The sequence below is a fragment of the Octodon degus genome, unplaced genomic scaffold (assembly GCF_000260255.1).
Source record: "Octodon degus isolate 3935 unplaced genomic scaffold, OctDeg1.0 scaffold00093, whole genome shotgun sequence".
Classification (NCBI taxonomy): Eukaryota; Metazoa; Chordata; class Mammalia; order Rodentia; family Octodontidae; genus Octodon; species Octodon degus.
The window spans coordinates 1,985,480-2,001,382 of record NW_004524669.1 but is presented as its reverse complement, the minus strand read 5'-3'; the positions used below and the strand labels follow the sequence as shown (position 1 = coordinate 2,001,382).

The window sequence follows — 15,903 nt, the reverse complement described above, 5'->3', positions numbered from 1 at the left end:
TTGACCTACAAAAAGTTCTCACTGGTCTACTTATAGTTACAAACTTAAAAACTACAAAAGTAGGGGCCAAGGAGATGGTTTAGTAGAATAAACACTTGCCTGGCAAGCACAAGGGCCTGAGTTCAATCCCTGGTTCCACAAACAAAAAACAAAAAAAAAACACCTATAAAAGTTATTATAATTCTACTTGGCCAAGTACATCTCAGTGGACTCTAACCTATTATAAGCAGCTGTCTTATGTGTGCTCATCTGTCTGTTCAATTTGTGATTGGTTACAATACTTACAACTGTTTTATTTGATCTCAACAATATTTCTCTCCTTTTTCCCCTTTTGAATTTTTATTTTATTTTGAATTTTTAGAATATTGATCGAAAACTTAAGATGGCTTATAGATAAGTGTCATTAGAGTTAAAAACATACTTCCGCTCAGGATGCCAGCTGATCAAAATGATGCCAAGACTGGTTTTACAAATGTAATGCATATTGTTGTCTGTGTACAGTATCTTGGGAGTCTTTTTTTTTTTCTATTTGCACAACTTTATTAACATTTTAAAACCTCTCTATATAGAAGAAAAATAATGAAAAGCAAGAACCTCTATCAGCTACATTAGCTGCAATGATAGACATTATTTAAAATTATATATTATAAATTACATGTAATATGTAATTATAACAAAAAATTTAGTTTTGAAAAATGTTTTATTCAAGAATTTTGCATAATTTCAAATATTTTCCAAAATACAGTTTCCTAGATTGCTACAAAAGAAAGCAAATTCAGTAAGAAATTGAAATCATTAAATATGTCTCACTAGTATATACATACAGCACGCCAACCAGCAACGTGAGGCCTGAATGCCTACCGCACCCGCCTGCTGTGCAGGCTCCCTGCAGCACGGTGTGCCTGCTCCGCACAGCAGACCCACTTCTGCACATGAGCTCACACCGCTGCCTCAGCTTACAGCTGCGGCAGCTTGTCCACTGGGGTGTCGAATTTGAAGTCTGATGGCAAGACTGTAGGACCGTCTGATGGTAACATCAGCCACGCTAGCAATCTCTCCAACTTCTTTCTGGGTCCTCCTCTCAGCTGATGCCTGGGAGGCCATGGAAGTAGCTGCTGCTGCCATGGAGATTGCACTTCTCCTAGGAACCAAGTCCAGCTCCACAGCCTGGTGGGCCATGTGAGTCGCTGCCATCTGCACTTGCTTCGGGAGACAGAGGTTGGAGCAGAACCTGGACATGAAGTCCCCAGTGGTGATCAAATACACACTGGTTTCTTCAGCTTTCAATATCAGTTTAAAACATCGGCCAATTTCTTTCTTTTTTTATTTTTTTTTTATTTTTTCAAAGTTTTATTGATAAACAGCAATGAGACAGTTTCAAATCAAATCGGAAGTACAGTTTCAACAAATAATGCACTGCATATATTCTTCTTAGTGGTTAATTGCTGTACAAGATGCGGACTTGTGATCCTATTTACAAACACCATTAGAACAAATCATTCTATTCATTAAGAGAATGCAACTATATATCTATCCCAACCTCTTTGAATACACAGATACAAAATGGACATTCATCTGTATACCCCATTTTTTCTAAGTTCCGTTATTGAATATTATAGGTGTGTAAACTCAGCAAAATATTCTAAAAGAGTCCAGTAGCCTATAATAGCATTGGGTCTTCTGTTTAGCTGGCAATGTCAGAAATTATTGACCTGAGTCCCCCACAGCTCAACTTAACAGCATGGCTTTATTTCTTGGCCAATTTCTTTCTTAGCAATTTGTGATACAGCACATATTTCTTTAAATGCTCTAGGAACCCCTTCTTGTCTGCAAGTGATATAAAGACATGCAGAAAAAGCTATGGCATCATTAGCTCTTCCCTTCAGGCTCTTCTATTCATACACTTGCTTGAATAAATTATTTGTTCAATGAACTGTATTTCGAGGAAGGTTGATTCTGTCTGCCATGGTGGTTATTTCATTGAATGCATTCATCATTGCTCGGTCGGAACTGCTCATTGTTTTTTGATTTTGGTACTTAGAATTGCCAAACTCATCAAAACTTGCAGCTCCTGTACCCTTGCCAATCGTAGTAGACAAATCTCTTACTCAGAAGAGGATTCTGAGCATCTCCAACCCGAGATGGGTCTTTCATTGCTTTGTCATTGCTGAAAGTTCTCCATTCAGATCCTACATCAATAACCGGGTCACCTACAACCAGCCCACACTCAGGACAGATCATATCACCAGCTCTGTAGTCCTCCACTAAAATTGCATCTGGATGGTTTGGACATGTGACTCTTGGAAGAGCATCCATACGGCTGGTAGACACCATCTTCGTGGCCACTGCAGTCCCAACAGCTGAGCCAAAAACAAGAAGCGACTGTGTTGGGAGTCTTTTATTGGTTAAAAATAATGTATTAAGCATGGGGGAGATAGCTCAGTGTTCTAAGCATCTGCCTGGAAAGTACAAGAATCCGGGTTCTATACCTGGTACCACATGCCATGCCAGCCACTGAAACTGGGTGTGGTGGTACGTGCCTGTAATCCCAGTACTGGGGAGGCTGAGATAGGAGGATCACTATGAGTCCCAGCTGCATAGAGAGGCCCTGTACCAAATAAATTAATAGATAAAAGATTTTTTAAATTTTTAAAATGATTTATTAATCATTATGATCTGGTTCTCATAGGTCATCTAAAAACTCTTAAGATAATTAAGTAGGGACCCATTAGGCTTAAAGAAACTGCTAGGAAAAAAAAAAAACAAAAAACAAAAAAACTGCTAGACAGGACTTGATGAATAAAGGAGTGTCTGCTTATAAACATTTTATTCTAGTCTTTGTTCACTAATGGGACTACAATAATTTCCATAGCCTTATGGGAATCATACCCTAATAAATACTGCTAAAGGTAGGAGGATTACCGCACATTTGAGGCCAATCTGGGCTACATGGGGAGTTCAAGGCCACCCGAAGCTACAAAATGAGAGCCTGTCTCAAAAAAAGAGATATTATTGTAAAGATTATAATGAAAATGTCATCAAAAAGTTAAGTTTTTGGCCATGACTCATCCACATGGCTGACACTGACAAAGGTTCTACAATCTGAGGTACAGGATCTCAGGATAAATCCTGAGGGGATTTCACTGACCTTATCAGATCCAAAAGCTACAACTCTTGTTGCATAGGTCCTGCTTTACCTTGGTATTAACCATCCACAGAAAAGTATAAAAATGAAATATAAGAAGTAAAGCCATGCTGTTATGTTGAGCTGTGGGGGACTCAGGTCAACAATTTCTGACATTGCCAGTCAAGCGGAAGACCCAATACTATTATGGGCTACTGGACTGTTTTAGAATATTTTGCTGAGTTAACACACCTATAATATTCAAATAACGGAACTTAGAAAAAATTTGTATCTGTGTATTCAAAATGGTTAGGATAGGTATGTAGTTACATTCTCTTAATGAATAGAGGGATTTGTTCTAATAGTGTTTGTAAATAGGATATCATGTCTGCATCTTGTACAGCAATTAACCACTAAGAAGAATGTATGCAATGTGTTAATTATTGAAACTGTCCTACCAATTTGATTTGAAACTGTCTCATTGCTATTTGTTTCTCAATAAAAATATTGGAATAAAAAGAGATACAGATGAATGTCCATTTTGTATCTGTGTATTCAAAATGGTTAGGATAGGTATGTAGTTACATTCTCTTAATGAATAGAGGGATTTGTTCTAATGGTGTTTGTAAATAGGATATTATGTCCGCATCTTGTACAGCAATTAACCACTAAGAAGAAGGTATGCAATGTGTTAATTACTGAAACTCCTACCAATTTGATTTGAAACTGTCTCATTGCTATTTGTTTCTCAATAAAATTATGGAAAAAAGTAAGTTTTGGGCCAGCAAGATAGCTCAGCTGTCTAAAGCACTTGCTTAGGCAGGCTTAGGCAAGCTCAGGGACCATGGTCCGATCCCTAGTACCACATGCCATGCCAGCCACCAAAACCTGGTATGGTGGTGCACACCTGTAATCCCAGCAATGGAGAGGCTGAACACAGGAGGATCACTATGAGTCCAAGCTGCACAGTGAGATCCTGTACCAAATACATAAATGGAAAAAAAAAGAAAAAGCTTATGTGTATGTTATATTAGTGATGTTTAAGCACTGAGTACTCCATACAATGTCACACACTTAATTATTCACATCCCATTAAAGGATAACAAATTAGGTGAGGGCTTCTTTATTAGAGATGACTAAAAAGCTGTTTTCTATTAAGATAGGCATTTAAATGTGTTTCAAAGAAAATATAATAAATGTTATGCTGACTATGCCTGGCTCTTGATCTCAAGTTTTATCTGTAAAACTTTTATAATTGTTGTCTGTTAACATTCTGCAGGGATTCAATAACCAAAACAACCATGATTGGTAAGAAATAAAAGTCCTGGGAGCCAGCAAGATAGCTCAGTGGACTAAGCCACCTGCTTAGGCAAGCGCAGGGACCGTGGTTCAATCCCTGCCACCACATGCTGCGCTGGCCCTACCCACAGGCGTGCTGATTCAGCCACTAAAACCGGGCGTTGTGGTGCATGCCTGTAATCCCAGGGCCGGGAGGCCGAAAGCAGGAGGATCACCATGAATCCGAGCTGTGTAGTGAGACCCTGTACCAAATACATTTTTTTAAAAAAGGAAAAGAAAAAGAAAAAAAGAAATAGCAGTCCTCTGCGTACACCTTCTATTTCAAAGTGATTGATATTCATATGAGTTGGTAACAATTGAGCTCACTGCTCCCATAGCAACACTGATATAGCTGATCTTCTCTTCTGGTTGTTCAACAACTAAAGTCTGGAGACCAGAACTAAAAAGACTTGCCTGGCAAGCACAGGGTCTTGAGTTCAATCCTTGGTTCTGAAAACAAAACAAAACAAAACAAAACAAAACAAAACAAAAAAAAAACTAAAAAGAGAAGCAAGCTAAGAGAACAGCCCATATTTTGGGTGTGGCCCTCCAAGGTCATTGAGGACCCAGGATATAGCTTGGGTTTTTTTGTTTGTTTGTTTGTTTGTTTGTTTTTGTATTTTAGGGAAGGGTCTACAGGGTGTTCAAGGTCTCACTACTAGACTGGACTCAGTGATCCGCCTGTTTACAGCCTCCCAAGAGCTGGTATTATAGGCTTGTGCCAACACACCTAGTCTCAATTGCTGTCGCAGTGCACCCCTGGGGACAGGGCCGGCACTACAGGCCCAGGGATCAAACCCCCGGCCCCTGCACCTGCTTGCAGGTGCTTTAATCCGCTGAGCCATTTGGCTGGGAGGATCCAGGACATGAAGGAATGTTTTCTACAGGATTGTACAACTTTAGTGAGTCATCCAACCTCCTCAGCAGGGAGATTGCTGGACTGCAGAGGACAGGAATCAACAAACATACAGGGTGCCAAAGAAGAAAATGTCTCCCATGCTTTCACAGAAAGCAACATGGTCAGGCAACACTGTGACCCATCCTGACAGCTAACACTGACAAAGGAGGTGAGAGGTCCTATACATGGTTCCAAAAGGAATACCTGAGGAGACTTCACTAACTTTGATAGACATCAAGAGGCTAATTTTGATTGTTATAGGTTTCATTTTAACTTGGTCTTAAACACCCAGTGGAAAAGCAATAACCAGAACATGTATAAAAATAATACCATAGTACTGAAAGTTAGATATAAAAAGGGGCTCAATCACTGTCCACTGCTGGAAGTTTCCAGCTACACTGGTAGTTGACTACTGTTATGGTTCAATGAGGCACATGCCTGGCAAGCATAAGGGCCTGAGTTCAATCCCCAGATCTGGAAAAAAACCTCCCTGGCCCCTCCCTTTAGGAAAAGTCATTGTTCGTTCCATATACACTTGCTACATGACTTGCTTCCCATGTGATCCTCATTGAATTGATATTACCTAAGTGAGTATTGTCATACCTGCTGGGTGAGGTCATCACTGACAGGCACAGTGAGAAACCATAGAACAAAGCCATGTCCCTCCGCACTGCCCATCCCAACAGATGTGACTACACTCACATCTGCCCTGTACGTGCAGGGAAGCACAACCACACTATCACTGCCTACAAATTCCTGAAGGTAGAAAATTCCTCCCTCTCCCTTTAAATCCTTTATTCTACCCTCACTTCCAGCTGACTCTGCTCTCTGAACTCAGCCTGCTCCCACAGGAGTGAATCAACAGCCAAGGTTGCTTATACAGAGCTTTCTCACATGGTGTCTCTCCCCTCTGTGCCTATAACATATATGGTACCAAAACCCGGGGCCAGTACCCCTCTTTAGGGGGACTTAAAGCCCTATTTTGAGGCTCTTGTGTCTTAAAGAGGCCACACTGTGACTTTGGATTCTCAGCTCACACTCCAGACACTTCCCACCAGCTTCAGATCAGGTAAGACTGTGCCTTAAGATCTTTCCCTCTGCCTCTCTCTCCTCCCCTCCCCTGCAGTGGCCTCTTCCTCATACTGGATGGTGGGGAGCGCGGATGCCAGTGCAACACTCAGCCCTGGTGCCAAGCACCCATGCCCGGCATGCCCAGCCCACCTCGCCCCAAGCCCACTGACTGCCCTCACAACTCTGGCGGTGTAGCATAGCAGGCACACAGCCCACCACAGAGGCTAAGGTCCAACTGGCAGTTCTGTGCACAGCAGGGCCACAGCACCTCTGCGGGCAGCCCACCACCCAGTACCTGAAAGCTGAACATGGCACCTCCGCACACAGCCCTCTGTCTGTACAAGCATGCCTAAGCCCACATGGGTAAGGAAAACATAGACCTTATCACCCTCCTCACCCTGCCCTGCACAGCCAGACTCTGCTATGTGTGGCAGGCCATGCCCCTGGCCACACCACCACCATTCCCCAGCCGTGGCAATCCCCCAGCCAGCCTGCACTACGTCACCCCCACCCTCCCTCCTGCCACCTCACTGTGGCTGCCTGGCTCTGCAAGCAAGCTGGTCTGCACCCAGCCTGAGCCTACCCAGGGCCACCTTGTGAAGGCCCACCACTGCTCACAGCACCTGGGCCCAGGCTTCAGGGCTCAGGCTGCACACTGCTCCTCTAACCTTCCACTATATCCTCTCCCAAGCCCTACTCTGCAGCTCCACCACACACTGGGTCCAGATACCCTCCACCCTTCTAGACCCACTCTGCAAAGTGGCAAGAACAAAAGACATAATTCTCTGTCAGATGTCTCCCAGGTCAATCAGTATCTGAGCTCTTTCTCTTTAGACTCTTAAAACCCCAGTCTTTCTCCAAATTGTCAAAAGTTAGCTTTAGATACTTTGATTGGAGACTGCTCTTCCTTCCAGAAGGTTAAATTAACAAAATTTACAACTGTTTATCTTTAACAGGGTACAATAGCTATCAAAAAGTAATTTATGGGGCTGGGAAGATGGCTCAGTAGAATAAGTGCTTGCCTGGCAAGTGCAAGGGTCTGAGTTCAATCCCTGGTTCTGAAAAAAAAAAAAAAGTAATTTATACCTGTCTTTTATATACGCCAACAAAGATTGCTTTAACTAATCTTCTCTTCTGGGTGTTCATCAACTAAAATTTAGCAAACAGAAATAGAAAGATATGGGGCTAGTGAGATGGCTCAGTGGTCTAAAGCACCTACTTAGAACAAGCTTAGCAAAGCACAGGGACCGCGGTTCAATCCCCCAGCACCACATGCCAGCCAGCCCCCCGTCCCCTGTTGGGCTGAGCTGGTCACACACACACACACACACACACACACACACACACACACACACAAATAAAATTTTTTAGAAAAGAAATAGAAAGATAGGGGCTGGTGAGATGGCTCAGTGGTCTGAAGCACCTACTTAGAACAAGCTTAAGCTAAACAAAGCACAGGGACCGCGGTTCAATCCCCCAGCACCACATGCCAGGCAGCCCCGCCCTCTGGTGGGCTGAGCTGGCCACACACACACACACACACACACACACACACACACACAAATAAATAAATAAATAAATAAATGTTTAAAAAAAATTAAAAAGGAAGCCAATATTTTGGTTCTGGCCCTTCTAAGTCAGCAGAGACCCAGGATATGGGAGAGCTTTTCTACAGGATTCCTATAACTTTGGTGAGTCACCCATCCTCCTCAGCAGGGAGATCTCTGGGCCCCAGAGGATAGGAATCAATAAACATAGTGTGCAAAATGAGGATCACCAGTAGAGAAAAATCTCTGATGTTTCCACAGAAAGCAACATGGTCAAGTAAGACTGTGACCCATCCTGATAGCTGACATTGACAGAGGAGCTGAGGGGCTCTATATATGCTTCTAAAAGTAATACCTAAAGAGGCTTATCTGACCTTGATAGATAGTAAGAAATCAATTTTGATTAACACAGGTCTCGTTTTAACTTGATCTTAAGGACCCAGCAGAAAAGTATAATTAAGAGTTAGATAATCTTTTGTCATCTATTTATATGCCCTCCAAAGTAGCAGTTATTCACTATAGAGGATACCTGTATTGCTCTCTCCTAAATTAAAAAAAAATTAAATTAATGAGACAAGCTACCCTCCAAAATTAAATGTCCTTAGATATTCTGACAGCAGCACAAGGGGACACTTGTGCAATTATAAAGGTTAAATGTTACGTGCACATTCCTGATACTTATGCTGATATCATGATGACTATTCAAGATATTAAATAACAAGTTAATGACATGTCGAATTTTAAAACTCCCTGGACCTTCTCTTTATGCTCTTTATGGGAAACTATTACTTGCTCTCCCTGGTAAAAATATTTTTTGATTACACTCAATTTTGTTGTTTGGCCCATGCTTACTTACAGTTTCTTAGGCCTTCTCTCCTCCAGACTTAAAGCTGTATGTCTACCCAAGATGAGAGCACCTAACATCTATCAAGGACCTTTCAATAGACCCTCTGGAGAGTGTCTCTAACAGCCAGTCACAGCTATGACCCCTTCAGCCTGAAGCATACAAGACAGTCACTGCCTCCTGTTCCCTCACAGTAGTTTGAGATACCTCTACAGAAGAGGAATATTAAAGACAACTAAGTTACATAAAAATATTATAGGCAGTCAAATAGGACTGAACCCTCCAGAAAGTCAAGACCAAAGGTAAAAATACACCACAACTGTGACTAGAGATGCATCAGTTAGAGGTCAGACCTCAAGGTAACAACAGAAGGCCAACATACTCCCCAAGGGATGACCTAAACATTTTGTTTCTGTAGGCAAGATTTTATATTCCTGCTTTACATATGCTGCGTTTAGACTTGCTTAAAAACACCATCTAATGGAATTTGATACTAACAACAGGCAAAATTTAGAAAATGCTATAAAAATGTGTCTTCTTATTAAATCTAGTCTATATTTAGAAAAAATACATGCCTATTAATCACAGCCCAGGTGTGGTGGCACACACCTGTAATCCCAGCACTCAGGAGGCTGAGGCAGGAGGAATGCCACAAATTGAGGCCAGCATGGACTATATAGTTAGTTCAGGAACAGCCTGAACTATGTAGCAAGATCCTGTCTCAAAAAACCCAAAACAAAAACAAAATAAAGAAACCACAAGACTCTTCCAGTCATTTCAGCCTTTTTCTTCTTTCATGTGCATATAAAAAAATGGTGGATGTGCCTTTACTGACTTGTAAATCATGGTTACTAGATGTTAAGTATGAGTTCAACCTGTGAGCTTGAGATACAGAAATTTTATTTATTTATTTATTTATTTATTTATGGCAGAACTGGGGATTGAACTCAGGCCCTTGCACTTGCCAGGGAAGCACTTATTCCACTGAGCCATCTCCTCGCCCGAGATACAGAAATTTTAGATCAGACTTTACAAAAAAAATGTAGTCTGACCGGGGAGATGGCTCAGTGGAATAAGCGCTTCCCTGGCAAGCGCAAGGGCCTGAGTTCAATACCCGGTTCTGCCAAAAAAAGAAAAAAAGAAATTTACTGGGGAGATGGCTCAGTGGAATAAGCACTTCCATGGCAAGTGCAAGGGCCTGAGTTCAATTCCCGGTTCTGCAAAAAAAGAAAGAAAGAAAGAAAGAAAGAAAGAAAGAAAGAAAGAAAGAAAGAAAGAAAGAAAGAAAGAAAAGCAAAAAATGTAGTCTTGTCTTGCTGCTAAAGGGATTGCCAAGATGATTCAATGGATAATAGAAATGTCTTGGAAGCCTCTTCACCCTAGGGACCAGGGGGAAGATGATTCAATGGATAATAGAAATGTCTTGGAAGCCTCTTCACCCTAGGGACCAGGGGGGAATTCCTCTGAGCTATTATTTATTTGCTTCTATCTCTAGAGATGGTCTCTTTTACAAGGTAAAAAGTGCTTCAACTATTTCCAACTTGCTGTTCGATATTTTCTCATTCTCTCTCAAAAAATAAAAAACAATGGTTTAGATCTCTTGATTATTAGTCTTGCTACCAATGCTTCCTTCTTTAAACATGACTCTCACAGCTAAATCAATTATAGACCTTCTTGGCTTGGCCACCAAAGATTGAAGCTGTCCAAAGACTTTGGAGGCCCTCCTGGAACATGTAGGATGCCAAACTGTAGGTGACTCTTACAGTGGAGTGGTAAGTCCATCTAATTCTTAATTGAAATGGGTGCCTGCCACTTCACTTTGCCTTCCTTCCAAGAACCAACCTCTTTGGCCCTAATTGCTGTTATGGACATTGATAGTAAAGTCTCCAGACCCTTAAAAACTACCCCCATCTGGTGCCAGTTGGGTCAACACCTTTTCTCACACTCATTTTCAGTCATTCCTACCTATCCCATCCCCCTTTTAGGGCAAGATGTCTTAACCAAGTTGTCAGCTACTCTGATCAGCCTGACACAACCAATACTTATAGCCACCCCAATGACTTCTTCCCTGTCCCCCACCATGGCTCCCATCATTTCCATTCATTTCAACCCCCGAGTCTGGGACACTTCTACACCATCTCTGGCTTCATTCCAACAACCACTTGCCATCTTTCTCAAGCCTAACCACTCCTGCCCTACCCAACAAAAGTATCCTGTGCCTTCTCTGGCTGTACAGGGACTACAACCTATTATTTTTCACCTATTGTGACACAGTCTCTGAATCCCCATTGACTTCCCTTACAACACGCCCATTCTCTTGGCAAAAGGCAGATAGATGGCTGTTATAGGCTGGTAGAAGATCTGTGCACTATCAACCAAATTGTCCTTCCCATAAAACCCATAGTGCTTAGCCCTCACCATCAAATAAAAATGCCTCTCCTTTCTTGGCATAACAAAATACTTTCACCTCTGGGTACCTGGCTCTGCTTTCCTCACTAAACCACACTACAAACTCATACAAGGAGACCCCACTGAACCCTTGATCACAATCTTTCCTCTCTTCTCTTTTCGGACCTTGGAAGAGGCTCTGTTACTCCTAGAAATGCTCAAAATCACCAGACATGCCCCACTCAGCCTCTACTCACCCCATAAACTTCAGCAATTCATGTCTTCCTCCTACTTCTCACACCTATTCCCGCCTCTCTCCTGCCTTTCCACCTTTCTGTCCACTGGGACAGAGAGAGGCTCACTCTGCTTTCAGTGCCATTTAACCCCAGTTCTGGTCACAGAAACACCTTTTGGGAAGAATGTCTTCCCCTGGTGTCTGGCTCAGGGCAGGGATGCCTGCCTTGACCACTCACCCACATTATGGCCCTGAGCCCAACTGGAGACATCTGTTGTGGACCTGGTTGCTATTCTCATCTTGCCGCACTGGACATGACAATTACCTCTCTCCGCTCTCCATGGGAAACATTCCTTCTTTGATTCCCCCTTCCTCTCCTCTAGCCTGTCTCTTAAAAACTTAAAACCTCAGGGCTGGGGAGATAGTTCAGCAGTCTAAGTTCTTGCCTGGCAAGCACAAGGACCTGGGTTCGATCCCTGGTAGTGCATGCCGGCCCAGGGCATGATGGCACACATCTGTAATCCCAGTGCTTGGGAGGCTGAGACAGGAGGATCACTATGAATCCAAACTGCATAGCTAGACCCTGTACCAAATAAATGAATATTTTTTTAAAAAAATCTAAAACGTCCACATCCCCTAGCAGCCTCACTCATACTAAAAGGTAGAGAGAGATAATGGCCTCCTCCAGGCCCACTTCACTAAGCTCACACTCCAGCTCCATAAAGACTAGATTACCCTGCTCCAAATCACTCTCCCTCACATCCGAGCCACCCCTGGGGAATCTATGAAATACAGCCCATTTGAGCTTTTGTATGGCTGCACCTTTCTGCTTGGGCCAAACCACAGCTCAGAGGCCAGCCCTCTCAGAGACCATCTTCCAGTTCTGCAAACAAGCCCCAAAAGATGACACACTGCTAACCTTCTCCCAACACCCACGCTCATGAGCATAGCCTCACTAACAAATATGTCCTAATTAAAGGCCTGAATCCCTGGATCCTATAGCCTAAGCAGACAGGACCCTTCCTGGTCACACCACATGATGGTGGTCTGTCCATGAGCCCCTCCCCAGTGGGTATACCACTCCTGGGTGCAGCTGTGTCCTGCTGATAACTAGCCTGACTCCTCCTTGTGAAAAATCACAAGTAATCTCTCCTACTTCCCTGCATCTGACCCAAATTTCAGAAGACACCTGAATGCCTTTCCTTGCCTGTTCTGCTGCTTCACTCACTTTGTTCATTCAGTCTGCCTTATCTTTTTTGTTTCACCCTCAGGTCCCTATCTGTGAGTCATTTCTTATATGAATGAAAGATCTCCTTTTTCAGGGCACTGTGTTATCTCTCCCCAAACTAGTCAAACTGTCCTCCTCCTCTCTGCACTCTCTTGTCCAGCTAGCCCTCCTGTTCCTATTGCCATGCCCCATGATTGCACCCCACCACCCCTCCGGATAGTCCCTGATCATCTCTAAAGAGCCCTGCAGGTAACTTGCTCCTTCCTAAACTGGCCCAATACTTCCTTAGCCAAGATTATTGACTTTATATCTCCATATCTTCAACCACCTATGTGGCCACTCCAGTCCCTCCTTAGGTCTAGGTTCTGGCCTAAGTATAAGCTGCTAAATTATCATGGCTTTGACTCAACATGGCTAAATCCCCAAAACAACAGATTATCTTCCCAAAAACCACTTCCTCCTTTTTCCCCCCTCCAGCCCTGGATATAACTTCCATTTACCTTTCCCACATATACAAGGGAGCCTCCAATCAGCTTGTGTGTCACTGCACCTGCCTCTCAAACTCCGCCCCTAGCATAAATCCATAGTGTCAGCCTCCCATTGTCTCAGGTCACAAGATTCCCGGTCTCCCTGCCCTCAAGCCTCTTTGAGTCCTGCTCAATGGCAATAAAGGCCTTTTTCATTCTTTTCTTTTACTTCTGCTTCTCCCCTTGCCTCGGGACAAACCTAACACTAACCCCATGTCCCACCCCATCCCCCACAACTCTCTTCTTATTAAGTTATCTGCACTGCCCACTTGACTTACAGGAAGACACGAAAAACAATGCCCACCTCCCCCACTCTTTTTTTCTTTGTAACAAAAAAGAAACAGGAATGTCATGCCCAATGGGTGAGGCCATCACTGACAAGCATGGCAGGAAACCACAGAAGAACAAAACCATGTCCATCTGCACTGCCCATCCCAAGAACAGTGACCACACTCATCAGATACCCAGCCTATTCAGAGAAGCACAACCACACTGGCTCAGCCCCACATTCCTCAAGGCAGCAAACACCTCCCCTTCCCTTTATTTTCCCCCTTCTCCTTTAAGTCCTTTGTTTTACCCTCACTTCCTGCTGATTCTGCTCTCTGAACTCAGCTTGCTCCAGTGGGAGTAAATAAAGAGCCTTGGTCGCTTAGAAAGAACTTTCTCAGGTGGTCTTTCTTGTGACTGTCCTCAGGCCTCTAGCCTGCCCATGCTCTCAGCAGTTCTCTGTGCATAGTCTCCTCCTCCCCCTTGGGGCAGGTGACATTTATACAAAATACACAATAGTGGCCATGAGCCAGCATCCTCCTTTGTTATGTAAGCTATTTATACCTGCCAGGACTGACTTTGGCTACAGAAGTTATTTACACTAGGGTATTGGGACATGTGCCTGCCTCTGAAACCTTGCTGACTTGAATTTAATGTCCACTGGAAATTATGCCCTACACACAGCCTTAACCAAAATGTAGTCCTCTTCATTCTTTCCTACAGAAAACAGCTTAAATTTAACTTTGATTGGGTCCCAGAGGTACAATCTTCTTAAAAGTAAAAATTTTAGTTACAATTTCCTTGTGTTCTTTATACCTTTCTTTTATTGCTTCTATCCTACCATTATAGACAGCTAAGTTATTTAGAAATATTATAGGCAATCAGATAGGGCTAGGTCCTTGGAAAAGGTCAGTGTGGAAGACAGCCGTGGCTGGGGGAGCATTCCTTGAAGGTCAGGCCTCAGGATCAAGAAATGACTACACCCACATCCTTCCCTTAAGGTTGAACAACAGGGATTGATATTCCTAACAGGCACCAATCACCCTGCGTGGGAGACCCAAACCTCCCTGGCCCCTCCCTTGCAAGAAGAGTCCTTGTTCAGTCTGTGCACACCTGCTATGTGACTTGCCTCCCCACTTGATCCCTATTTAATCAATGTTGCCTAAGCAATTATTTTCATAATTTTATTGGTTGACCATAGTTTTGTCCCACATCATACCCACCTTGTGATTTCCCATTGGATCAATGTTACCTAAGTGGGGGCAAATAAGTGGGACCCGCCGGGAACAGGACTTCTAAAAGGCAAATATGTCTGGAAGACTGTGGTGCAAGGCCATTTTTGCTGGCTATAAGCGGGGTCTCCGGAACCAGAGGGAACACACAGCTCTTCTTAAAATTGAAGGTGTTTATGCCCGGGATGAAACAGAATTCTACTTGGGCAAGAGATGTGCTTACGTGTACAAAGCGAAAAACAACACAGTGACTCCAGGTGGCAAACCAAACAAAACCAGAGTGATCTGGGGAAAAGTAACTCGGGCCCATGGAAACAGCGGCATGGTTCGTGCCAAGTTCCGAAGCAACCTTCCTGCTAAGGCCATCGGACACCGAATCCGTGTGATGCTGTACCCCTCAAGAATTTAAACTAACGGAAAATAAAAGTGCATTTGTGCTCTTGTAAAAAAAAAAAAAAAAATGTTACCTAAGTGGCCATAGCTGTAATCTTATTAGTTAATTATACTTTTATCCCACCTTATACCTGCCTCATCTCATGGGTTTGCTCTATAAAATTCCCTTCAAAAGTAGCATCCCTGGGGTCACTCACTTGGGACCCCCTTCTCTCTTAGACAGAAGCTATGTTTCTCTCAAAAAACACTTCCTACTCTTAATCTCCACTGTTCTAGAATTCAATCTTTGATTTTAGGGAACATGAACTCAGCATATCAGACTTCTTCAGGTTGGGAGTTACATTATTTGGATTATTTGGAGGGTCTCTATTATTCCTATATCATACTCCCTGTATCACTACCTCACACCCAGCCCTAGACCATAACATGCCTAATAAACCTTTTCATGCTGACATATCTTGGAAATTATTTTTCTGAGATGTAAGTTAGCAAACCTACAACCTACCCCATGGATAGGGTGAGTTGAGTTCCCCCCTCCTCTTTGGGAGGTCTTCGGACATCTTGCAATATTTGCAGCCAACAGAGAATCCTTCAGTATCATAAAAGGGCTTCTAGACGAAAAAGTATAAGGTGAAGCACTGTTAGGAAAACCTGTTCTCTGGGTAAAGGTTTGACCAAAGATACAACTATAAAACCAGTTGCTAAAACATCAGAAGGAGCCAACATTTTGGCCCTAGCCTTCTAAGGTCAATTAAGACTCAGGACATATGAGAACTTGTACTGTAACGTCATGTACCTCGGTAGTGTCCCA

At 43.1% G+C, this 15,903-nt stretch overlaps 1 protein-coding gene and 1 pseudogene across 1 annotated transcript; one reads left to right on the top strand and one right to left on the bottom strand.

Annotated features, from left to right (window-relative positions):
* Window positions 1-956: 956 nt before the first annotated feature.
* LOC101592073 lies at window positions 957-2,334 on the bottom strand (annotated as a pseudogene).
* A 12,412-nt stretch (window positions 2,335-14,746) lies between these two features.
* On the top strand, window positions 14,747-15,143 carry LOC101591687 (60S ribosomal protein L35a). Its single transcript, XM_004637793.2, has one exon. It carries the CDS (start codon window positions 14,776-14,778, stop codon window positions 15,106-15,108), a length of 333 nt encoding a protein of 110 aa, XP_004637850.1. The 5' UTR covers window positions 14,747-14,775; the 3' UTR covers window positions 15,109-15,143.
* The last annotated feature ends 760 nt before the right edge of the window (window positions 15,144-15,903 follow it).